Source organism: Neltuma alba, unplaced genomic scaffold (genome assembly GCF_004799145.2).
Source record: "Neltuma alba isolate B1F8T4 unplaced genomic scaffold, ASM479914v2 tig00013558_pilon, whole genome shotgun sequence".
NCBI lineage: Eukaryota > Viridiplantae > Streptophyta > Magnoliopsida > Fabales > Fabaceae > Neltuma > Neltuma alba.
The window spans coordinates 63,456-89,456 of NW_021637764.1; the positions used below are offsets into that span (position 1 = coordinate 63,456).

Below are 26,001 nucleotides of genomic sequence, written 5' to 3' on the forward strand. Positions count from 1 at the left end.
AAAATATTTATGTGTATAATTTTTATGCTTTTTTTTATTTTCTTTTTCTCTTTTCTCCGTTTTTTCCTGATTTCCTCACATGGTCGAATACAATCCTTTTTTTAATTATTTTATAGGTTACATGTTCATCTCTTCTTTCTCTCTCTCACGTGAATGTCCATCGCAAGGTGAGTTTTTTGACTTTTTCTTCCTCTTTCCTTGTGAACAGCCGAGTGTTCTTCTCTTTCTTATTCAAAACTTCAAAGCCTGAAAGTCATTTCTCCCTCTTCCTCTTTCGTTCTTTCTCAGATAGAGAAGATAAACAGTGACCTTTTCTTTTGTTCTGCGCATCTATTCTATTCTGGTATTTATCCTCCTCCTTGCCTTCGACTCTTCCACGAGCATAGGGTTGAGACTGCACACAAGAGGCTTCCAAATAGATCTTTCTTTTCATGATTTTTTCTGCTTCTACCACTTCTCTCAACCATGTTCATGTCTTCTCCGGTGGTGAGACGGTAAGAGTAAAGAAGAAGGGGAGGAAAAGAGAACCGGTAACCCACCCAACCCACCGGTTTTGCCAGTTCTTACCGGTTTTTCCCGGTTTTTTCCGGTTCATTTCGATTTGATTCAAAACCGGTTCATTCTTCAAACCAGACCGGACTGGAGACCGGTTCACCGGTTTTCTGGTTGAACCGGCCGGTCTGGTCCGATTTTTTCTTCATTGGTCATGATAACCCAACCACGTGGTCAAGGTGCAGATTTTTTTTCCTCTTCAAAGATTGTCTCTCCGGAAGGGGACTAAGATTGTTTATAATGAAAATAAAGATATATAATTTCCACTAAAAAATGATAATAAACTGACAAAAATAATAGTCATTAAAAAGTATCAATTGTGATTATATCACTTGAAAATTGTACCACTTCCAATTCTTAATTTGACATTAAATTTAATTCTAAATATAAAACCTCAATTTATATTTTTTATCCACTTTTTCTAAGACAATTATTGTCATAGTTGCATAAGATAAATGTTCTATCAAATAGTAATTTTAACTAATATATATGATTAGTAAAAGCAATCTAAAAAAGATCACACTTATTCATTACAAATAATTAACTTAACAAACTTATTTAATCTACTCTAATTAATTAACTAGTTCATACATTCCAAACGTGACAAGGATTTGATAGATATTATTTCCACTCTAATACCCAAGTAAGAATGCATCTTCACTTTTTATCTGATATTTCGAATTCAAATACAACGTCCAAAGATAGAAACCATGAACTTGTATTTTTTTTTTTTACAAAAAAAAGAAAGAAAGAATACACGCCTGTTAAATAGTGGTTAGTCGATCAAATTGTCTTTTCATTTAAAAAAAAAAATAGTGACTATTCGATCAAATCAGACATGTCAGCATCGATAGCACCTTTAAATATAGCTAAAGAATTTACTTATTAGTTCACCCAAAAAAAGAATTTATTTATTAAAGAAAAACTCCAGTAGACGAACTTGTCATTGTACTTCACAGCAGATAGAGTCGCATGATTTTATGAGGCAGTTCTACTATGTCTAAAATATACTGATATTTTACTTAACCAACAGCTCCATCACCTGGTGGACAAATCAGAATAATCCCATCATGAAATGGAATGATGGCATAGAAATTTTTTTCACAAAAAAAAAAATTAATAAAGCAAAAAATAAATAAAACAAAATAAAAGGGCCGAAATGTTTTTTTCCTTATTTGGGAAAAGCAGGATGCTAGTCTCAGCAGCCGCTATTTTACAATAACCAAACATCCAACCAAAGCCTAAGAGGAGGAAGGAAATTACCAAGAATAGTGCCGTATTGAAATAACAGTCTCTCACCTTTGTTTCCGCTATATTTGAATATCGCTTGAAATTCTTTTAGCAAGTCCAAGAAGATGATCTTTTAATCAATGGCTTCATCTGCTTGTCTTCTTCTAGGGAGATCATACCTAGGTGAGAGGGGTCCTCCAGCATCATCTTTGCCACCAGATAACCTGCAATAGACCAGGTTTGGTATTTTCTTGCCTGCTTGCCAACATATCTGCCAAGTTTTCCATCATAATACTCGGGCCACCCATCCTTCAGTAATCGGCTCTCCGCAAGCTCGATCGCTCGTCTTGCTATTTGCGGTCTCCCCGTTTTGATGCAAGCGGCCGTTAATAGCCACAGGAGTACTGCAACCAATAGCATGAAGCCAAAAGAAAACAGAAGACCCAGAGAAAAACCATCAATGCCACGCACTTTCATCGCCAAAACAAATGATAAAATGTAGACAAGCTATGCTTATATATGGGGGGGGGGGGATAGGAATCTTGTGCGACATATTGGTGAATGCTATAAATTGGTATTTCACGTGCAATAGAAAATTGATTCCGAAATCTAATAATGATGCTTCAAACAACGATCAAGAATCATCGTAGCCACATAATGCTCTCAAGATCAAGGAAACAAATAGAATGCATGGACGATTAAACATTAAAAGCTTAGTTACAAAATCAGATAAAAATGGTTCAAGCAGACACCTCTATTCCAATGATAAGCGGAAATATATAGACATATGAATGGACAAAGTCAAAACAAAAATTACAGGTTATAGCACGAAGCTCTTCTTGAGGAGGCATCAGCTGAACTTGAGAATGGATTAAGTCTTATTAATTATTACAGGGCAAGGGAAATAGTGTATACACGGTCAAGGCAGTGATGGGTTAAACATTCAACAAAAACATAGTATTTAAAAGTTAAGAGGGTTTGTATATGTAAGGAATTTTTATTGAATCAGATCTAAACACCATTAACCTACGATGTAATCTAGGGCATCCATAGAAAGCCAATAAAGAAGCAAGGACCGCAACCAGGTCAACATGCAAGGCATAACAGGAATTTTTGTCAATTATCATTACAAAGCACTTTAATTTCAATAACATCTAAAATAAACCAGACCAATATTCGTTAGGGAAGATTCGATAAATTCAAAATCGTCAAGTTAACCTGACTGCACCCCACGCTAAATTGTTTTGTAAAGTTAAGCAAACGAAGAGAAAAGGAAGAACCTGGCCAAGATCCTCCATTATGATAACTCCATCTGGTATTTTTAGGATCACAACCAGTAACAATTTGCCACTCATGACTCTCTATTGCAGGATAACATATTTTTAAGGGCATTTCTCCCACCAGCTCATCCCAGCGGGCTTCAATAAGATCCATTATAGCCATTGATTGCTCGGGAGTAGCAAGAGATGAAAGTATTGCCACACAATTGCCCAAAGCAAACCACCGGAAATCCATCCTAGCAGGACTAACATTTCCAATAAAGTAGCCACCTCGTGTTGGCATAAAATCAAATACCCATTCTGGGATTGAATCAGGAATAACGTTAAACTTATTTACTGCAGTATGTGAGTATTCCTCAGTCTTGTACCGGTAGATGTCATTTAGTTGTTGGAAGTCAAGCCAAAAGTAATTCCTCATGTGATAACTTAGAGCATGCAAACGCTTCACAATAAGCTCAATGCATTCTTTCCCTTCTGCGTCATGTTTGAGCATCACCAAAGCGCACCTCAGTGCCATAAAGAAAAGTGCTTGAATCTCTATAGGATAGCCATAAACACCCTGCACAAAAAGAGAAGGATTAGATTATTTTAAGTGATTTTGTGCAATACAAGGTAAGTAGTTGGATTTGTGTAAAAGAACTTTTTTAAGTGCTCATGGGGGTTTACTAATAAAAACTTGCAAGTCAATTAAATCTCCTCAGTTAATATAAAATCTAAAATCTAAAAGAAACTATGCTATACATAAGCCCAAATAGTGTGGATCACCTATAAGCAACGGGCCCACAATTTAGTTTATAAATGAAAGCTTAACTTGAGGCACTTATAAACCATATATGATATCTAATGATGGAATCATTAGATATCGTACATGAGTAATAATAGAAACCAAGAATTAAAGATCTGAAGGATTTAATCTGGTAGATAATCTCCATAATGATATTCATAGTATTATAAATAGGGAGAAAGGCTGCCACCATTCAAGGACATGTTTGCATGCCTTCCCACTGGCCATATTTCTATTCTTTTACTAAATAATACACATAGTTAACAATACTTAACATCAATAAACAGCTAGTCAGAACATTTGAACCAACCCTAGACACATATCACAACCTTCACGCCAAACTGAAAAAGCAAGAGCATATATGTTTTTACATTCTACAAAGAGGGCAGCAGGGTGAACTCATCAATATGAAAAAGAAATAGAAACTGTCAGAAAATGAAAGTGAAACACTTTTTAACCAAAAAGAATGTATGAGAAACAAAAAGAGCAAAGAAAAGGAAATGGCCCAGGTATAAATCTACTAAAAGGTTCCAACGGTAAGCTATTCATTCTCAGCTTAAAAACAGTAAATCGTTTGTCACTCAGGACAACAGCTTCCACTTCATTACATCTCCACCTTAAATATTTATTTGTTACCACAATAAAGATGATACCAAAACCAACTTCAAATAAACATTAGCTAGAACAGATAATTACTTAAAAAAATCTCCTTAATTTGTAATTACGGTAAATCATCACATTGTGGTGACAAAAACAAGAATTCTACAGTTGATCTTGTATGCAATTTCGGACCACAACAATAGACATCATCAGTAAAGTCAGATTAATTTGATGACACTAAAAGGGGGGGTAACTTCTAATCTATTATGGAATTGGGATTTCAGCAGCTAGAGGAATAAAAGCTTACTTAATTGCATTAATACACTGAGAAAAAACTGATTGGAATATAGCTTACCATTCTCCGATCAATCATGCAGCATCCATCAGCACAAAGCAGAGTAGGGAATGTATCAAAGCCCTCTGACAAACACAGAGTCAATATAAGTCTCATTCCCTTTTGACAATCTGGTGTTTCAGCCAAAGTTATATCCCCTGTAGACTTTGTGTACGCACGAAGCAAGATGATCCACCAGAATCCAGAGTCAACTGGAGCAACTCGTCCAATTGCACTTTCACCAAAATCTGCAATCAGAGTGTCTGTTTTCCTATCAGGATCATGAAGGACTTTAAAACTAGCAGGCATTACACCTTCACCAAGCTTAAACCGGTCTACTCTTTTTTCCCAGCCTTGAAGATGAAGCGTCTTCAGTAAGAAGTTCTTAACTATATCAGGTTCACCATTCATCAAAAAGGCCAGAGCACTGGGCACAAAATCCCGAACAAAAACCTAGGAAGGAAAAATTAAGCGTTTAATAGAACATTTCATTGAATACCTGTTTTAAATTTTACTAATTATCCTGCATCAAAGTGCTACCACGAAAGCCAGTATTAATTCAAAAGCCAAAACTCTCTTAACTAAACCTTATGACAGTTAACAACAATTTATCAAGTATATTTTTATAAAGATACAATTCATCATTTACATTTAATATGTTCGGCATTTCACAATTAACTATAAAGATATGATAAGAGTAAAACAAATCACAGACAACACCAGTTCAGGATGGCTTATAAGAATCACACATGCAGAAAATTGCAGGCAGCTGAATGCCGTCTTTCAATGAATCTAAACTGCCTACCTGTTTCATCTTTGCTTAGCTAAAATTATAACTCAGAATTTGTAGGAGATTGTTAAAACAATAACCTGAACTGTGCAATTCAGAAATTAAAATCTTCAGTTACGTTAATTTTTCCTATTTAATGGGTTTAGAGCAGATATTCAAGAGAATTTTTCAATCAAAATGACATTAGTGCTACCACATCCAAACTTCTTTTATTAAAAGGAAGTTTCGGTTATCACATCTCAATTAAGTTGTTATTAATCATATGCCATGTATGGTTGGCAGCCAGTCCTACATATTATGATATTCCAGATTTCGTGACAACTTATTACTTATAAAAAAATAAATGACTTTGTTGTTTCAAATTAAACATCCGCAAAAAAATTATTTGTCTCTGCAGTGGAAACGCATTTCAGTATAACTGGAGAAATTTACCTGATCGTAGTTTAGAACTTCCTCTGATTGATGATCAATTGCAGCAATTGTTCCAACTGGTTGGCCTCTGAAAGACACTAGAGATTTTCGCAAGGCTTCCCAAGCATCAGCAACCATAGGATGAGGCTCAAATGAGGTCCGCATTGAGGAAACAGGAGTGTCTAACCCAGATCTTCCTCCAGGTGAGTATGTGTCATCAAAGCAGCCTCTCGTGAGACCAATTGACAGTTCACTAAGTGACCTTTCATCAAATGATCTCTGTCTCTCTATGTTCAGCCTTGGCTTGTCAAGGAGACGAGAGAGGTCATAATCATCCATCTCAGAGATAGAGCAGTGTGAGCCAACATTTCTAAGTCCCACAGCCCCGTCCATTTTCTACGCTCCTCCAATAGCCAAATGATTTTATCAGAAATATAGATCTACAGCCAAAATATAAAATGCTGAAAAATCAAACATAAAAATGAGATAAAATAACAAAGTTCAAACCTATAAGGTATGAAGCAAATGACGGCATCAGAAATGCAGAGCATACTCACCCGTAAAATGCGCCAATTGATCACAACTATTCTACATATAATAGCCTTTACATATCAGGCTTTACGTAAAGGTAAACCAAGTGAAAAGACGGAAATATTTAATGCAGGGTAAGTTTTTGATACAATCTAGCTACATTACGACCAAAAACAATACATTCAGATTCTAGACATACCATTTACTATAACTGTGATCTGTTTCATCATATATGATATATTTAAGAAAGAAATGAAACAACAAATGACAAATTAGGAGAACACCTTATTTGGGAATAAGAAAAAGCCTAATGCCAAATTAGAAAGTTCCTACGTCTTTCAAAAAGATCAAGAGTTGAAAAGAACTGTACAGCTCAAACTACCGAGGCAGACAACACTATCGGAAGACGGAGAAATTCACTTACAGAGATGCTGATGCAAGAAAAACACATCAAGATCCATTAGACACAGTAAAAAACCGCCATTATCACACCAGTCAGACAAAAGAGCACAAAAAACTAGCACCAACGGGTCCAGTTAGCAATTTATATCATAGAAATGACTCCAAGTCATCAATAACCAACATAAGGACAGATCTAAAGCATTAGACACAAGCCATGAGGGAAAAATGCACTGCAGAGTTGGTGGTGGAACGAACCTCGAGGGACAGGAATGGCGGCGGGAGAGACTATCCGGCAGCGGAAGCTACGGTTGTTGGCCGGCGATTTCGCCGGGAAAGGCTAGTCGAGAAGATAGGGAAATATGGGAAAAGGATCGAAAAAAGAGGCATGACTTCCAAAGCAGATATTTATAATGAGAGACGAATGAGAGATAGGCAAGGGAAGAAGTGTGTGAGAGTAGAGAGAGAAGACGTTTGGCCTAATGTAAGAAAGATTACCGGAAATTGCCGGTTAAAGGAAGAGAAAATGACCGGTAGGGTCGCAATGGGTGAAACCACACGGTTCTGACAGCTAAGTTTCCCTCCCTTCATCAGTTCTTTTCCTTCCGCCTCCGTATCGGCGTATCCGTAACGTGATTTGGGAATTCACAGTCACGGTATGTTTTGTCCGTAGTGGCCCCTAATTATAGGAATTTGGAAATTGGTTGGATTTTTTTGGCAATTAATTGAAAGTTGAGTGATTATTATACCAACAAAATTGAGAATTATGTGAATTGATTGATTGATTTATTTTAAAATTTATCATTTACTGGCTCTTTCTCTTAAAATCAAATCACATTGCATAAATTAAGTAACATTTTCTATTTTTCAAATTAATTAGATTTTGAACCACACTGCATTTCCACTGGCTTTTATATGAGATTGTTATTTTGAAGTTTTTGAACTTTTGTATTTTTGTACAATATTTTGCATTGGATATATTCTTTTATACAAGCAATTATAAGGAGAAATTAGAAAAAGAATTTAATCTCAAACTGAAAAGATATATCAACACAAATATTGGGATAGTGTTACTTTTTTTTTTCCGGCCAAGGGGTTGTTCTACAATATCATCAAGTGCTGTTGGAAAAAATACACTCCCACATGCCAAGTTGGAATAATCCGTTCAAATTCGCAATAATTTTTTAATGCCAATTTTTTTTTTTTTATTTCGCCTAATAAAGATGGTAAATAACAGTGACATCTGACCGGTCAAAAAATTAATATCATTAATAATATAACTGCATTTCCTTACCCCACATCCAAGACCGCAGGAGGGAGGAATCTGCAAGAAATATTCTAGTGCCGGCACCCCAAAAAGAAATCTCTAAGACAATTACACAATTGCCATTCACCCCAGCATAAAAAGATACGGATTCTCACCAAAACGAATTATCTTTTTTAAAAGGGATTAATTAATATAATTATTAGTTATTTAACTTTGCTTTCATTTTGGTTTTGGTCTATTGAATTTTAAACCATAAGTTTTGATTTCTCAAAAGTAAAATGACCCAAATTTTTATTGAATTATAAGGATCATTTTAAATGAAAAGAAATTTGAGAGACCAAAACTTATAATTTGAAATTTAATAAACCAAAGTCAAAATGAGACAAATTTAAAAGATCAAAAATTATATTAACTCTTTTTCAAAATAAAATCAATAAATAAATTCATAATACTGAAACTCAATTCACATCCAATTCGATTAATGAATCAATAAATCAATTCCCTACTCATTCTGATTAAGGATGTTAGACGAATTTTATATTTCTTTCTCCTTATTAAGACTGAAACAATGTTGCTTTAAATAGAAAAAATTAATAGTCCCTTGGATTTATATGTTGTTATGGAAAACAAGGCCAAAGCCCAAAAAGATAAACACTACATTTTGTTCTTAATATAAAAGTTAGTTTAACTTTTAATTTGGACAAGAGTTAGTCTGACTTCTAATTTAGTTTTAAATATAAGATTATAATTCACATTGTTTGTTATATTTATCCATTTTATCCAAAGTAGTCCTTGTAGTAGTTGTTTGTATTAAATATTTCATCAAATGATAATTCTAACTAATACAAATGATGATATTTTAGGAAAGACAACACCTATTCTATTATAAATAACTAATTTAACAAACTTTCTCAATCTATTTAAATTAGTTAACTAGCTATTATATTAAGGACTAGAGCTAGTAATTAACCTGAGAAGGAATTCAATCCCATATATATATATTTTATAGAAGCATTGTGTACGGATGAGATGGTCAATTATCTAAAATGGAGGAGGATAATCCTTCATTAACTAAGACGTCTACCAAACAATTTTGTTCCCTTAAATTTCGTTACATATATATAGATATAAATATATATATGTATGTATGTATCTCACTAAGCCAATTAAGAAATGTTGACAGTAGGGGTAGTCATGGAACGTCATAGTTGATTCTAACAATCAAATTAATCAATTTGCTTTTATATAAAGGGATCGGAGGCAATAGTTCCCATAAAATTTCACATAGCACTGTTTGATTACGAATATCAACTTCAAACCAATTATACTGTACTGCTTCTGATTGTTAATATAAAAACTTGATAATTAATTTAGAGGTATTAAAGAAAATAATTAAGTTAGTTATTTGTAATAAATGTGTATTCACTTTAAGATCGTCAACTACCTCTTATATTTAGGACCAGAGATAATATCATGTTATGTTCTATTATATTATACTACCAGTCATCCTTAATATAAGAGCTAATTGATTAATTGGAGTAAATTAAGAAAGTTTGTTAAATTAGTTAGTTATCACAAATATGGGTTCAATTCTCTAAAGTGTCATTTTAATCATAATCACCTTTGGATGGAAACATCCTTAATATGTGCAATCAATGGGGATACCGTAGAGAATGAATTATAAATTTAAAAGACAATATAGATTGAAGTTTTATATTTATGATCAAATATAATTTTTTAACTAGTTTTTATATCAAGAGTTAATATTATATTATACTATCTATATAAAAAGAAAAATATTCTGAGAGGAAAAGGTAACTGCACATAATTATTCTTCGTTATTTTGAAAGTTATAAACCTTCATTTTCAAATTAATGCTGTGAAAAAGAAAAAGAAAAGCAGACCGTCATCAAATGAAAAGGAAACTATATTCAAATATAAAGTTCTATCAATCAATTTTGACAGCTAAAAGATATAATTTTTTATGCAAATTATCATGTCGGTGAGTAACACTAAAGCTTTCGAAAAGAATTTAAAAAAACAATTCGTTCAAAGTGCTTAAAAGATGACAATCATAGATTTAGGAATGTTTGGATGGAAACCAAATTATAATTTTAAAAGTGAATTTTACGGTATACAAAATAAATATATAAAGAAGTTTATTTTGATTTGTAAAAAAATACTTTTCTAATAATTCCCAAACACCTCCTGATGTTAGAGTCGAAAGGATGGGTCCAATAGATACAAATGATGATCATCTAACTCCCAAGAAAATAAATAAATCCTCTAATACCTTTTTAATCAATTCATAAAATATATATAAAAAAAAAAGGTAGATTGGTTGTTTAAAATTAATATGTAGAGAATTTGTGACACTTTTTTTTTTTTAAAAAAAAAAACCCTGTCTATGATAAATAAGAGTACTATAGCAAAGAAAAATTTAACAAGGGACACAAAAGAAAAACAAGACCTTATATTTAAAAAAAAACTAAAACTTTTAAATGGATCTTGTATTTAGAATTAAAGGATCACTACCCGAATACTCCTGGCCTAGTGGTGACTGGCTAGGCCACAAGTGAGGCGAGTCTCTGCTCTTTGAGGGCGGGGGTTCGAATCCTCACTTGTTAAAAAGGGTACCGGGGAGGGCTTTACTTGTCGCCCGGCCCGAATCCGGACTAGTCGATCGCTCGGGTACAACTGGCCCAAAGAGACTGGGGCCCAGAAAAAGCGCGGTTGGATACCGGATGGTTTATATCAAAAAAAAGAATTAAAGGATCACTACATGAATGTAAAGATTTTCTTGATTAAAAAAACATATAATACTGTTATAAATGTAAAATCTCATAATAAGTAAAAAAAAAAAAACTTAAGCTAAATTTTGGGTGCTATCCTCATTGCATCTTATCTAGATAACAAAATTACTACCTCCAGTCTTAATTATAAGATTTTGTTTATAAATTATAAATGAGATCTTATAATTAAGATCAAAAGTAGTATTAAAATGTGTAAATATTTATAATTCAAATACTTATCATACTTTCAATAGATGATTCAATCTCATCACTCCGGGTTTAAGAAAATCTTTAAAATGATGCTTGATGTCATTTGGATTATGAGGCTTAAGCCACTAATTAAAATGCGTAAATATGATTCTAATTGATAAACAATGATAGTGGAATAACAATGATTATATTGCGCAGAAAAAAGACTTAATTTTCTTTTCATTAAAGTATACATTTGATCCTTTAACTTTGTATAAAGTTTCAATTTGATCTTTTAACTTTAAAAAGTATACTTTTAGTCTTTTAACTCTAAATTTCTTTTAAAAAAATGATGACATTAAGATCTTAAATATTGATAATAAAACATTCTCAAATACTAATATATTAAGTTTAATTTTCAAAAAATCCATGATTATTACCAAAAATATCATTAAAGCGTAATGATTTTAGGGTTAAATGACCAAATATATGCTTTTTAAAATTAAGGGATTAAATTAAAACCTTATACAAAGTTAAAGGACCAAATATATACTTTGACTTTTCCTCTTCATAAGATCAAATATCCAAATCTTATAAATAAAACCATATTGGGATATACATATGTGTGTCCTCCCTCTTCAGGCGGCGTTTAGATAAGGAAAAAAAAAAAAAGCTCTTTAAACGTAATTTTTCACAAATTAAAACAAATTCCTCCACATATTTACTTCATATACCATAAAAGTAATTTTAAAACCATAGTTTTGATTCTACCCAAACACTTTTTTAATTATATTAATGCTCAAATTTTGGATGGTCAGCGATACGCCTATATCTAAAATCAGCTGGCCAAAAAAAAAAAAAGAGGACAAAATCCAAAGTCATGGGCGTGGTGGTTGAGATAGATGTGAATTATAGTTAATTATTTCATATTAAATGAAATTAAACATGAGTGGAACCATCTTTTCCAATTTTGTAATAGGATGAGATGGAATCCAGATGACACAAAATCTAAGAAAAAAAATGAATTAATTAAAATGAGAAGAAGGAATTAATGGAAAATAAAAAGGGAAATTAGTCAGCGTTGAGTTGGAGATCTTATCCAGTTGGTGAAGTTGAGATGTTTGATAGATAGTGTGAATACAATGACTACCAATAATAATAATTATTATAATATTAATGAGACGTCCTTCAAGAAACAGCAAAGCAAAAAAGAAACAGCAAAGCAAAAGGCGAAATCAGATCTTGGGAATCAGCATTCCGTTTGGTTGAATTTTGGTTTGAGAATTTCAAATTTGTACACTTTTTTTCTCCTTCCATTTATTCCCCTCTCCCCTTTTCCACCTATGAATTGAATGCTTCAACTAAGGTTGACCTCTTATTGACTTTTGCTTTCACCTTTCCCACGTTTCCTTTTCTTCCCTATCTTTCCTCCGTTTCCCATTGCATCACAAAACCCATCCCTAAGATTGCATTTAATTCTATGCCTGACTTAAAAAAAAAAAAAAGGAAGAAGGCAGAATCTCTAAAAAGAAAGTTTGAATATATGAAGTTCTAATTCAGGTGCCTGATACTTAAAAATAATGGGAAAAAAATTAAAATCTGAACTGGTGTTTTGAAAATATTATAAAATTATACATATGCTCTTTCATGACAAAAGTTATGAAATTTATTATTAGCAGTTTAATATTTGTCATGTTTAGTTCAATTAAAATTGACTTCTTAGAGTATTTGCCAATTACTTCTAACTTTATTCTTGCCCAAAAAAAAAAAGAGTTCGTGTTTAACGAAGGGGCCTACTCCTTATAATATATAGTTAATCAAAGTTCAAATTTTTATATAATTACTTAATATTGTTTAAATTAAATAGAAGATTATAAGTTTGAATTCTGCACGTGGTTGAGTTGGGTCTCCCCTACCTATTGACATGAGAATTTAGTAGGTAGGTAGAGCAGAAATAAGGTATACTCCTTTTGTCTTTTATTATAAGATCCAGTTTTTTGAATAGTTTTTTTTATAAGATTTTTTTTGAGTTTATTTGAATATTTAATGTATTATTACATATTTCATCTTTAGTATAATGCATTTAATACATTTTTTTTCTTTATTTATTTCACCATTACTTTCTCACATCTACTTATTTATATATAGGGGTATGTTTGGAAAAAAAATTACATTTACTACATATTAATTACTTTTAATTAATTTTAATTGTTTTCTTAAACCGCATAATTTAATTAAAAGGATCTTATAATAAGGGATAGAGTAGTAAGTGTGTTTACAAGTATTACTTGAGTTTGAACACTTTGATATTCAAATCATTCGATCTTTTAATAAAAAATATTTATATTAATTCTTCTAAAAAAGAGAATATAATTTTTTACCGGAGTAACAATCTAAATTGTTTTTAATAAATTGGATGCACATGAGAGCTGAATAAAAAATCATTGTTGTTTTTTGTGCGTGTGAAGCATAAAGTATATACCAAGTCAGAGGTCAAAATTTGTTCCTGTATCAAAATTGAATCTTCTTTAGCCCTAAAGTCTTCATATTACACAAACGTAAGAATTAGAATTGACTTCTATTAAAAATTTACCATCGTAATCTAAACATTTGTTTTCTGAAATTAAACAGGGTGTATCACGGAAGTCATATAAAAATATTGGCATTATTTGGGCGTGTGAAACTTGATATGGTATATAATAATAATAATAATAATAATAATAATAATAATAATAATAATAATAATAATAATAATAATAATACCCTGGCTTTGAAAAAAAAAATACAAAAATAGGAAGAAGAAGCATGATACTCCTCCGGTCCTTATTATAAGACCCAATTTGACTTTTTATTTGGTCCTAATTATAAGACCCAATCCATTTTCTCTCTTATATTTATGCATTTTTTTCCAAGATAATCCTTCTAATAATGATAGTTTTAGCCAATATACTTAATTAGCAAGAATATTTTAGGAATAACAACACTTATTTATTATAAATAACCAACTTAACTTACTTCCTTAATCTCCTCAAATAAGTCAATTGGGTCTTATAATTAGGACCAGAGGAGTATATATAAATGAGAAGGTGGTGGAAAGAGAAGGCGGAACATTAAGTGGGGGTAGATGGAACGTTTTCAATAAAGAATTAGGTGACCCTCTAATTAGTTGTGGAGCTGATGAACAAGACCATTTGCATATGGGGAGTTATAAATACTATTCCTGCCATGTTTGTAAAGTTCTTATATTTAGGGCAGAATGAGTAATTTATTTTAATTTTTAAGATTACTTTGATCCTTATTAGTATAAGATAAATCAACAATTCTTATCATAAGTGATCAAATAATTACATTTTTTTTTTCAGAATTACTCTTGTTTAGTATTTGATGTAATTTTTTTTTCTTGCTTCTATATATGTAATTTATGATTTTAAGTAGGGCAACTTTAAAATTTTATTTTATTTTTAAACAAGTTTGATAGCTTCAATAAGTGAAGTGGTTGGATGCGTTTTATAATAGGAAGTGATAAATCACAACTCATTTTTATTTTAGAGATATTTTGTAACATCTTTCTTGATATATAAAGCAAATCAAATTGAGAGAATGTTGGCCTGTTGCTCTCAATAATGATACAACGAATAATGGAGCGTAACTATAAAATAACAAATAAAACACATGGTGGAAATATTTATTAAAAAATTTAAATTAACAAAAAATATTTTGACTGAAAGGGAAGGCATAACACCAAAGAAAGAAAGAAGGAAGGAAGGCGTTGAATGGGTCAATGAAGGGAGACCATGTGAATTTGGTTCCTTGCCTTGTAGGTTGGGTTGTCGTGGGTCATATCTATTCTTGCTGGGAGTGGGCCCCAGTTTGGGTAAAGTAAAACAACTTCCCCCGAAACAGGGAATAAAAACTTCACAGAAGGCTAAACATCATGTCCTGAGTTCGATCCTTATTGCAGTGTGTATAGAGAAAACACTATTAGAAGGGTCCCCGCTACGGCGCCTGACAGTACACCGAGAGATTAGTCTCTTACCGTTTGGGTGGGAGGATACTCTGGCAACCAAAAAAAAAAAACTTCACAGAAGCGGCTATGAATAAATGTTGTGAACGCCCCCCTTCAAAAATACAAATAGACAAGATTTATATAAATTGAAATAAAACTCTTTTGGGAAAAGTAATTTGGAGGTTCTTGTATTTTCGCTTAGTTTTGAATTGGGTTCTTAGACTTTTTTGCTTTTTTATTGAATCCTTTAATTTTTAACTGTTAGATCTATTAGTCCTTACAGTAAATAAAAACACTGTTAAGATTTTCTGTTAAATCACAGTATGTCTCTTTCCACAATACCCAAGCTCTCAGACCAAGCTTTCTTTCGTCATTCGCTCAGTCCTCAACATATCCTTTCCCACTATTCAATCTTGTGATATAATTCGCTTAGAATTTGATTGCATTTCCCCCCTCCTTAATTCGAAACCACTTATATTACAAAGTGTCACTATGAATTTTTGACGTTTTGGGAATGTCTTACGCCATACCATGCGATATGTGTTTATTGTTCCCAAAACCTCTACGTCAGGTGCTTGCCATTTTCATTTTTGGGGTTAGGAATAACGTGATTTCTTGTGAGACTAGCTAATTATAAAGACCCATTTACCCCAATTTCGAAGTGAGAGAAGGTGTTACACGTGGGAAGGAATAGTAAGGGTAGGAATAGGAGAATGACAAGGAAGGAGAAGATATTGGGGACTGAGTGAGCTTGGTCTGAGTGCTTGTTAATGGCGGAAAAGGCAGATCCTGAATATCTTTCAGTGCTTTCTAATGAAAAATTTTAACGGTGCTTGCTTATATTTAACAGTAGGGACTGAAAGGCTTCTCAGTTGAAAATTAAAGAATTCAATAAAAAGAAAAGAAAATCTAAAGACCCAATTCGAAATTGACTAAAAGCATAAAGACCTCCGAGTTATTTTTTTCACTCTTTTTATATACTTATCTCATATTTCACATATTACGATTAGAAAATTACTCATATGTTATTTCAGACGGACCCATATGCCATCAGGCCTAATATAACTGGCCGCCAGCTGCAACGTTTATTTAAAAAAAAAAAAAACAGCATCAATAGCCTCATATAAATGAAGATGAATTGAAAAAGAATTATACCTTGTTTTTAATATGAGAATTAATTAACTAGTTTGAGTAGACTAAAAAAAATAGTTAAACTAGTTATTTGTAATAAATAAAAGTCATTTTTTTTTTCTAAAATATCCTTACTAATTATGTGTATTAGTTAGAACTATAATTTAATAAAACTTTTGATATATACAACTACTACAAGAATTATCTTAAAAAAATAGATAAATATGAGAGGCAAAATAAATTAAAATTTCATACTTAAAATCAAATTAAATGGTTAATTAGCTTTTATATTGACAAGCGGTATTAATCTGAAAAAGATTTTACGTTGGGTGAACATGTTGACATTGGCGGTCGCGATTCATTTTCTGTACATAGTTACCGACAGAAATTCTGATAAAAAATTCACTCATAAAATACCATCCACAATAACAGTTGCTACGGTTGAAAAAGGTTTTTCAAAATTAATAGATCTAATCATCTCTAAGATCAACTACGTTCCAGAATTGACTAGCCATACGGTAGAAGTCCACTTCTAAAATTTACTCCGAACTTGTGATTATAACTCAATTGTTATCAAGACTTATTAATAATTAAATTTTTTTTTCTTGATATTTCTTGTAATTCTCCCAAACTACAATACTTAAAAAAAAAAAGAAGATTTTCTCTGCAAGCCGCGACGACTGCTTTTGTTTATAGATAGATGTGCAGAACGAAGTATTGAATAGTTTAGATATGAAATTGGTTTCACAACTAAAATTTTCGTTTGACAACATGGCATCGTCAATCAAGCCTAATATTCTCATTTAAAAAAATCAACTAACCGCTAGTCACATATTTTAGACTAAAAATATTTATTTCCTTTATATAAATAACATTTGAAAATTATTTAAATTTAAATTACCGAAACAATAACAACCACGTCTCTATAATTTTAAAATTATATATTTAATAAGGCTGAAATTATGACTGAAACCAGAGCCTGAATTACAAGAAGTTAATCAGTTTCCTATGAATTAAAATTATACAGCAACCTAAAGATTAATTTCTCCCAATAATAAGAAAAATATCACTTTGAAAAGTTGGCCTGTTGAGCAGCTGTGATTATTTGTGAATACTTCATCATCAAACATAACTTGTCCATTGATCAATATAATGAATATATTTTTTTTTTGGTCCTTTAATTTGGCGGGTAATTTTGAACAGCGTATTTAACACCCGCACAATTCAGAAACCAAATCACAAGACGTTGACCGAGCATTAGAGACCTGTGTTGGCAGGTTTTCCTGAAGATATGGACAGAACTAAGAGGTTTCATCTGCCTCTCCTGTAAAGCACATTCGCAGGTAAGTAATACCCCACAGGAACGTCCATGATCCTCCATATCTATGAAAGCCATTTCTGCTTTTCAAGACCACAATGTGCCAAAGTTTTACCAATATGATACAAACAAAATTCATGATCCTTGCTACTATGCCAGCCAAACATGCTGAGGGGGTGTAACCAAAGAAAATATTCTCCAGTGACACCAACAATGTGTGTTGTTACATTGGGGGGTGTCATTAAATATACAGCAACAATCTCCCATCACAGAACATCAAGTACTCTTATGAAATTGACAAAAACGGGAGTGCGAATAAAATATTATTTAAAAATGTTTTAAGTAAAATAAGAATGTTTTTGTATCATTATGCTTGCATAAACAAAAATATAATAGGAAAGAAAAAGATATAATGCCAATTGACCAAATTTACCTTAATATTTGGTATGGTGGAATGATTTGTGAGAAAAATAAAAATAAAAAGGGCAAATAAGTCTTTTTGATCTGTTTTCCCACATCACACAGTCCCATTCCATCATTATTTCCATGGAATGATTTAAAGCCTGATTTAAGGAATGGAAGAAGGATCAATTCCTATCATACCAAACTTGGTATTGCTCCATTTGATCACCATTTCCATTATTCAAGAAAGCAAACATACCGTTAAGTGTGCACTATTTGCACAATCAGATGATACAAGGAATTAAGGAAAGCTCACCACAGTGGGTGTTGCAAGTGGTGGGATTCCAAGGGCACACTCACTTTGGAGAACTCCTTGCACCTGTGGGTTGCGCGTGGAGTGGACGTAAGAATTATTTTATACAGTGACATCAAACACAGGCATGAAAAATGCCATGGAATCTTAAGCCTTGGCATCCAAAATACCATAAATTCTGAGATGGCTGTGCCCGTGGCGCCTGTATCTCATCACATAATCAAGAAACGACAAGTTTCTTTTCTACCTAATAATTTGATGTGTGAATTAAATTTATTCAAATTTCCCAGCATTTCGGGAAAAGAATATGTCAACCTATAGAAAGCTCAGCGTCACTCATCTGACGCTGATTAGAAAAGAATTCCATCAAATTGAAATTAAACCTGCGAGTTGAACGAGATGAACATTTTCTATAGTTCCCACAGTCCAGAACAATCTACACTAGATCATCCCCGACAATAAGCGGCAACACCTTGAGGGTTCAGACAGATTCAAAAGCATAATCAAAGGCAACAAATACTCACCTCATATCCCAGTTTAGCCTACTCAAGAAGTGTTTTTCACTGATGAACAAAACCAGCATAATTAAGTTGATGAATACCTAGCCTGCCTGGACATGGTAGTACATAACAAATATATAACAGGGGCACGAACATGAATTGGCTTTGCTAATATCAAGCAGTATCTTCTAACTACTGAATATTTCTCATTTACATACATCGTACAAAGATGTACAAGTAGTCAAGTACTACTCATACTAATTAGATTTGGGGGAGAGTAAATTTTAACTCCCCACAGATATTTTTTGGTATATTAGTAAGATGGGTAAGAGATTGGGTTACTTGTATCATGTCGGCGTGACCTATACCGGCTAATGTTATCCAATGTTGACCCAAAGACTCTCCGGCTGAATTCATAATCGTTGCCATTGTAGAGAGATCCATACTCACTAGATTGGTCAACTACCCGGTGATTAACTGGCAATAAAAGTTAAGGAATTTGAGGGGAAAAACAGCAGTTCAGTAATCTTGGATTATGCTCTGGTAATAAAACTTCATTGTGAAGGGAAAAAAAAAATGTCTACCAGGCAAGAAAATAAGGAGAGGAAGCAAAGCAAATATATTACCTCGGGAATAATTTGCAGGGTAATCAGAAATCCGGCTAGGTGTTGGTAACCTAGCAGAGTGCGGAGAAATATCAGTATTATTTATTGGCACAGGCTGGGGCCTCGATCGGTGGGAAGAATTTGATGATGGTGTAGCCACTGCAGAACCATTTAGAGTAGGTTTGTCTTGGCCAGATATCTGTAGATTAGTAGAATAAACATTTAATTCATAAATCCCATCACAAGTCACGAAAAATCAGTTATATATACCACAGTTCAGCAGACAAGCCAATGGAACTGTGTGACATCATATCCCATGGATAAGTGGGATACGTAAGTTCACATAGCTGCACCTATACGTTCAGCTACAGCTAATATATAATGTCACATGACTATAAGGTCTTTCTGAGGTTCCCATCAACTATGACAAATTCACAAAATGCAAATAAGTTACTTAAACAAAATCCAAGTATCAGGTGGTAAAGAACAGACCGCAAACTTCAGCGTTCTGTTGTAGAGTGTCACAAGGCCCGAGAAAAGCTTGACAGCATAATCTGCAATCTCCTCACTTTCATATTCTGCAAAGGCAAATCCTTTAGGTTTCTCGGATTCCTTATCTTTAGGAATATGCAGTTCCACCACTCGTCCTGCTTGAATTAATATATCATATAAGATCCTCTCCGAGACTCTCTCATCTAGATTGCCTGAGTGGAAGAGAAACAACTGAATCAGTTCTGCATGTGCACAAATTGGCTATACTTTCAGATAATCTGAAAGCCCTTAAAACTTGGATTGGCAAAATAATAGAAAAGTTTCAAGATGTGCCTGATATGCCATGTCTTAGATACTATAACATCTAGGATTACATCGTATAGGATGCCAAGGTATTCATAATACCTTATGTCGGGAATGAAGATTGGTGGTATTTTACATCTCAAGTATGCAAGAGAAAAATGTTGCTTACATGTTCATCGACGTTATTTGTTCTCATGAATTTCCAAAAATGTTCTTTTGGGTTTAGATATATTATAAAGTCATGCAATTTTTATCCCTGAATAAAAACATGATTAAAAAAGCATAAAATCGAAATTTATATGTAAACAAAGGACCAAAATTCAATTCTGAATTTGATGAAAGTTTTCCTGACACACCTGAAACCCACAGCCAGACTCCTATATGCCAGGACCAAAGCTATCGGAGTTTGTTAAACACACACAAGTCTGCACAAACACTCATACTCTCTCTCTTGCTATTCTAATATTCCAAACTACACTTCCCCTAACATAAGAATCCTAACACTGTAACACATCAAAGGCAGAAACATAAGAGTGAAGGACATCAAAATAAATGAAATTCGGGTATAGCATATCTAAAATATTACTCCCTCCGTTCCTTATTATAAGAGACACTTGATGCTTATGCCATGTTCCTATATATAAGAGACACTTACAAGTTGTCTCTACTTTTTTGTGTTGATTTACTATTTTACCCATATTTATTATCTCCAACTCACACTCTCTCTCCCTCCCACTTCTCTTTCTTTTAATAATTTAATTGTTCTCTCTCCTTATTAATGAGGGCATTTTGGAAAAAAATTATACTTTTATACATTAATTGTTCTTAACTAACTTTAACTATTTTTTTGATCAACGTACTTCGGTTATTTGTCTCTTATAATAAGGAACGGAGGGAGTACATCACAGTACACTAAATGTAGCCATCACCCTTTTAAATTGACATAACTCCTTGTTATCACATAACAATATAGTAAATGTAGTCATCCAATCTTAGTATCTAAGATATTATAGAATGTGAGAATCTAGATCACAATATAACAAACACTTCCTCATTGCACAACAAAATTAAGTTGAAAGTTCTACCATATAAATCCTGCATGTTTGAAGGGCAAAAATACAACAAGCAGCAGGAGGTCAAGCAGCTTGTAATAGAAAGGAAAAAGCAAGAAAAATGGAGGGGGAAAACAAGAATATATACGAGTAATTATTTCCACCCCTGGTGTATTTGCCGCAAGTAAATCCTAGAATGAGAATGGAGATCAGCCATAATTCAGAACAATTACAGAATAAAGTACAAGCTCTTGAACAAAATCATCTCCCATCTCATTGAAAACTTTGTGCAGGCATATTAAACAATTAATTGAGCAAAGATTCCATTGCTCCCCAAAGCAGTGAAAGAACAACAACAAACAGACGGAAAAAGAGTAGGACTAAAAGTGTCCTTGCCTTGCAACTAGGCAGTTTAGTCAATTATTTCCACGAAAAAAAAAGAAAGAGATAATATTATTTTCTCATTTAAATTGTATTTGCTAGTTGTCAAGACATCGAGAAAAAATACCAGACAACAGATTTTGATATCAAAACAATCAATTTTGTGTATAGCTCCAATTAAATCAGATCTTCAAAGAGCAGCATCTTAAATCCATTCATTATCCTCTTAAAATCAACTCAGATGCATTGGTGCTCAACATTAAGTCTAGAGTGTTAATTAGATCCAAATTCAAGCCATTCAAGGATAAAGATAATCTTTCAAGCCAATATCACTAATGTTAACACTTGAAACTTATTTTAGCAGGCAGCACGCACATCACATGCACAATCTCTTTTGATATCAAAACCCAAAAGAGATTTCTTAAAGTAATTCCCTGTCCTACTCAGGGGATTGTGGGTGTGAGGACAAAAGGAAAAGATAAAGGAGCCTCACCTATGTAAACAGTGCAACTTGTGCTTCCAGACATGGCTGTATCTGGATCTGCCGTGAAAAGTGAAAAACCCCCACAGTAAGGAGCTGTACCACCAAGGAGCCAGGTAGAGCTGGAAAATTTATTAAAACATATCAGAGGGAATCAAGGAAGGCCAAGAGGGTAGAAGAGCAAAATACTTCTGGTTCCGATGTCTATCCTACAGATACTAGTAGTACGGAAAAGTAAAAGCTAGATTAATAATGTTTGGGGGGTTGCCCAAGGGTGTAGCTTGCGTGGGAAGCGATGTTACTTGTTGGATTTTTATAAGTCTTCTGCTTTTAGGGTTGATTATTTAGGGCCAGAATCAGTGAGAATCCTTTTCTAACACTGCTTTGGCTGCCTTTGACATTTAATAGCAAAAACCTCAATATTTCCCCTCATTTACTGTTGTCGTACCATTTTTCTGTTCTGGTTATTGTTTATTTCAGCAGGTTATATCAGACCCTTAACTTACAGAGACAAAAGGCGATCAGCAGTAAATGAGCATGGGAATCTGAGGGAAAAACAAGGCTTAAAGATTGACTTGGCAGCAATTTTTAGCAATTAGTACAAATAGAAGTTGTAAGCACCAAGAAAGCAACCTTCTTCATCACAGCAGCTATGAATAATAGATGCTACTCTGAATTTTGAAAATGATGAAATAAGCAGTGAAAAGAGTTCCCGCCATTGATTCTCAGAAAGAGTTTCAAATGAGAATATGATTCCAGAAATTCTAGAAAATGATGAAAAAAAAACTGTTCCCAACTTGATTTTACAAGAATAATGCCAACCACTACAAATGAATTCTAACTATTATCTGTAATAAATTATAGACCAAAATTAGACAAGACACATAATAACTTAGATGAAGATCGCCCACCCTCCTAACTGTCCTCAGAATGTAATTTTGCTTAACACTGCTGTTATCTCCATGTCATCAAAACAATAATCATCCCAGCAAGAAAACCATGTTATTCAACGCCAATGACTCAATTCTATAGATAAACATGATTGAACTGTGGAGAATAAACATTCTTAAGGTCATGATAGAATCACAGAGGCAAGGCTTTGAAGAAACAGTGAAGGTATAGGACTATAGGTTACCCAACTGATCAGTAGAAACAGTCAGGGCAGTGTCTACAGAGATGTGTTCAATCAAACCCAAGAAATTTAGCTCTCTCCTCTCTCACGATATGTGTGTGTAAATTTCTTATGGGCGATTTTCATTTTAAAAAAAGAAAAGATCTTATAACAGAATTAGTTAGCTCATTAAGGTAACCTAAGGTAGTTAAAGGTAGCAAAAGGTAGCAAAAGGCCCACTTAAGACAATGAACCTCTAATTAAGCAAGAACAGTTAAAAAGGCAAGCAGACGAGCGAAGTAAAGTGTCTTATAATTATGGGGTGACAGCGATCTGACTGAAATAATCAATTTCGTCTCTATTTTACTGGGTACTGATCATTATAGTGTGACTGTGATCCATGATGAATTTGCCTCTCTCTATTTGTTTACAAAATACTAAATAAACTAGGAGCCTAAATAACTAGAGTCTTTTAAAAAATGAAAAATTATTTCATCCCACTCTCTTAGGGCTTTTTTTACGGAGAGGTGGGGTTTCAGCCACCTAAAATGCTTTTCGCTTTAGCAAAATGCGGAAGCACCCAAACACACAATTGTATTAACATGACTGGGTTGGATCTCTAAAGTTGAGTTTTCTAAAACATCGTCCTGAAGACCCTGAGAATTTACAGTAAAAACCCAAATAGCCAAATTAAACGAATCAGGAGACAGTTCATCAGGAATCAAAAACCTAATCACTATTGCTTGCAAGTTCCATAATCGAAACGTGATGCGCGACAAAATCGAAGGGTAAAGTACGTACAGAGTCCAAGAATCGGGGAAAAACGGATGGCAAAGGAAGAAAAAAAATGGTGCAAGGGTTAGAGATAGGAATTACATGAAGGGTTAAAGCCTCAAGAACCGCAACGAGACCCGAACAAAGAGATCGTTCCAGGAAAGCGAGCTCAATATTCCGAACAGGCTGTGACTGGTCCGGATAACCGACACTTGCAGCTTCTGATCTTCTGTTCTGTTTAAAGAGTATTTTAAAATCTAATCTAAGGCCCACGAAAACCTAATCTGGGGCCTTAGAGTAGAAGGCCTAATAGAACTCTACCCTCAGGCCCGTTTATATGGCAGGTAAAGACTTTTTTTTGGGGAAAAAAATTCAATGTAACATGGTTTTTCTGTCAGCTCATGTTTTCATTAAAACAAAAATCAACATTCAATATAAACATTTTTCGTGCCAGCTTTTTCCCAACTAATATGAACATGCATGAGAGAATAAATTTTGTTGGCAAGGACAAAATTCGATTCTTTACAACGTTATACTAATTAGATAATAAATAACACTATTTTGGGTTGAGCTAGACACGTGTTGGCAAAAACATGTTTTAAAACATATAAACTCTTAAAATCAGAAAATTAAAAAAAATTAGTTAAGTTAATTATTTATAAGAAATAAGTACGAGTATTTGTTTTTTAAAATATTGTTTAATTTTCTTGCTGGCACAAATATCCTTTAATTATTTGTATTGAGAACCATCATGCAGTAAAAATTTTCTTGACGGGTAAACCTTGTGTGTTAGAGAACCGCAAACATGACAATTTTCAAAGTTTCTATTTTTAATATTTTCATACCTCTTAAAATTTTGATATTTAAACAATTGATAGTTCAGAATGATGATCAAATAAATAATTTTTAGATAATATTACCTCCGGTCCTTAATATAAGATCTTATTTGATTTTTATTTTGGTTCTAAATATAAGACTTTAATCCATTTTGTCTCTCATATTTATGTATTTTTTCCTAAGATAATCCTTCTAATAATGATAGTCCTAACCAATATAGTTGATTAACAAGGATATTTTAGAAAAAATAATATTTATTTATTACAAAAAATAACTAACTTAACTTATTTTCTTAACCTCATCAAATTAGTCATCTAGGTCTTATAATTATGACCGGAGGTAGTACTTACATTAGCTTTCTTATATCCGCTATGTGACTTATATCAAATTCTGTTATGTAATTTTCTTTTACCATTACACATGGTTACTTAAAGAAGATAATTACACATGGCTATGTTAATCTTGTTCGATTTATATTTATAATTAAATATTATTAAATATCAGTATTTTAAAAATAAGATATATAATTTTATATGATTGAAAATTTGACAGACATAACAAACTAAGTATTTTTCAAAAGTATTACGAGTATTGTTACTGATGATTGATAGCTTGCATATCCAAGGCACAAAAAATGAGCGTTGCTTAGTTATCTTGATTCATTAATTGATAGAAAAATTACAATCAAATCCCATATAAAAGAAATAACTACTAAAAAGTTCAATAAGGACTTGAGTAGTCAGTAATAACAAATTCTAGAGTGAAGAATAGCAATCTTTAAGATTTATTTTATAATTTTTTTCTTATATAAAACCTCATTGTAACTCTCTTTTAATTGATTGATTGACAGTTCACATCAGGAAGGTGAAAAAAATTGACCCATTCTTAATTATCTTGATTCATTAATTGATTGATAGCTTACATCCTGGAGACGGGAAAAAAAGACCATTGCTTAATTACCTTGATTCATTAATTGATTGATTAACTATTTACATCTGAAGGCATTAAAAAAAAAAAAAAGACCGTTGCTTAATTATCTTCTTTTTTTTTGCTAGCAATTTCTTATTTACTTGGATTCATTAATTGATTGACAGCTAACATCCGGCGAAAAAAAGTAACCGCTGCTTGATCATCTT

At 32.8% G+C, this 26,001-nt stretch overlaps 2 protein-coding genes across 6 annotated transcripts; both read right to left on the reverse strand.

Moving 5' to 3' along the window:
* Positions 1-1,441: 1,441 nt before the first annotated feature.
* Positions 1,442-7,318, reverse strand: LOC114738214 (probable alkaline/neutral invertase D). 4 transcript variants are annotated; one of them, XM_028926245.1, is made up of 6 exons: positions 7,170-7,316; positions 6,003-6,421; positions 4,802-5,233; positions 3,063-3,621; positions 1,852-2,186; positions 1,442-1,594 (listed from the first exon to the last, which is right to left on the reverse strand). In XM_028926245.1, exons 2-5 carry the CDS (start codon positions 6,372-6,374, stop codon positions 1,891-1,893), a joined length of 1,659 nt encoding a protein of 552 aa, XP_028782078.1. In that variant the 5' UTR covers positions 6,375-6,421; positions 7,170-7,316; the 3' UTR covers positions 1,442-1,594; positions 1,852-1,890. The 4 variants fall into 4 exon arrangements, with proteins under 4 accessions (XP_028782078.1, XP_028782077.1, XP_028782076.1 ...); XM_028926244.1 differs by lacking the exon at positions 1,442-1,594 and having other exon boundaries at positions 1,699-2,186; positions 6,003-6,377; positions 7,170-7,318; XM_028926243.1 differs by lacking the exon at positions 1,442-1,594 and having other exon boundaries at positions 1,699-2,186; positions 6,003-6,385; positions 7,170-7,301.
* An 11,361-nt stretch (positions 7,319-18,679) lies between these two features.
* LOC114738217 (RNA-binding protein 7-like) lies at positions 18,680-24,226 on the reverse strand. Of its 2 annotated transcripts, none has more exons than XM_028926249.1 (5): positions 24,131-24,226; positions 22,156-22,265; positions 19,927-20,138; positions 19,456-19,633; positions 18,680-19,306 (listed from the first exon to the last, which is right to left on the reverse strand). In XM_028926249.1, exons 2-5 carry the CDS (start codon positions 22,187-22,189, stop codon positions 19,143-19,145), a joined length of 588 nt encoding a protein of 195 aa, XP_028782082.1. In that variant the 5' UTR covers positions 22,190-22,265; positions 24,131-24,226; the 3' UTR covers positions 18,680-19,142. The 2 variants fall into 2 exon arrangements, with proteins under 2 accessions (XP_028782082.1, XP_028782080.1); XM_028926247.1 differs by lacking the exon at positions 24,131-24,226 and adding an exon at positions 22,777-24,021.
* Between the last annotated feature and the right edge of the window lie 1,775 nt (positions 24,227-26,001).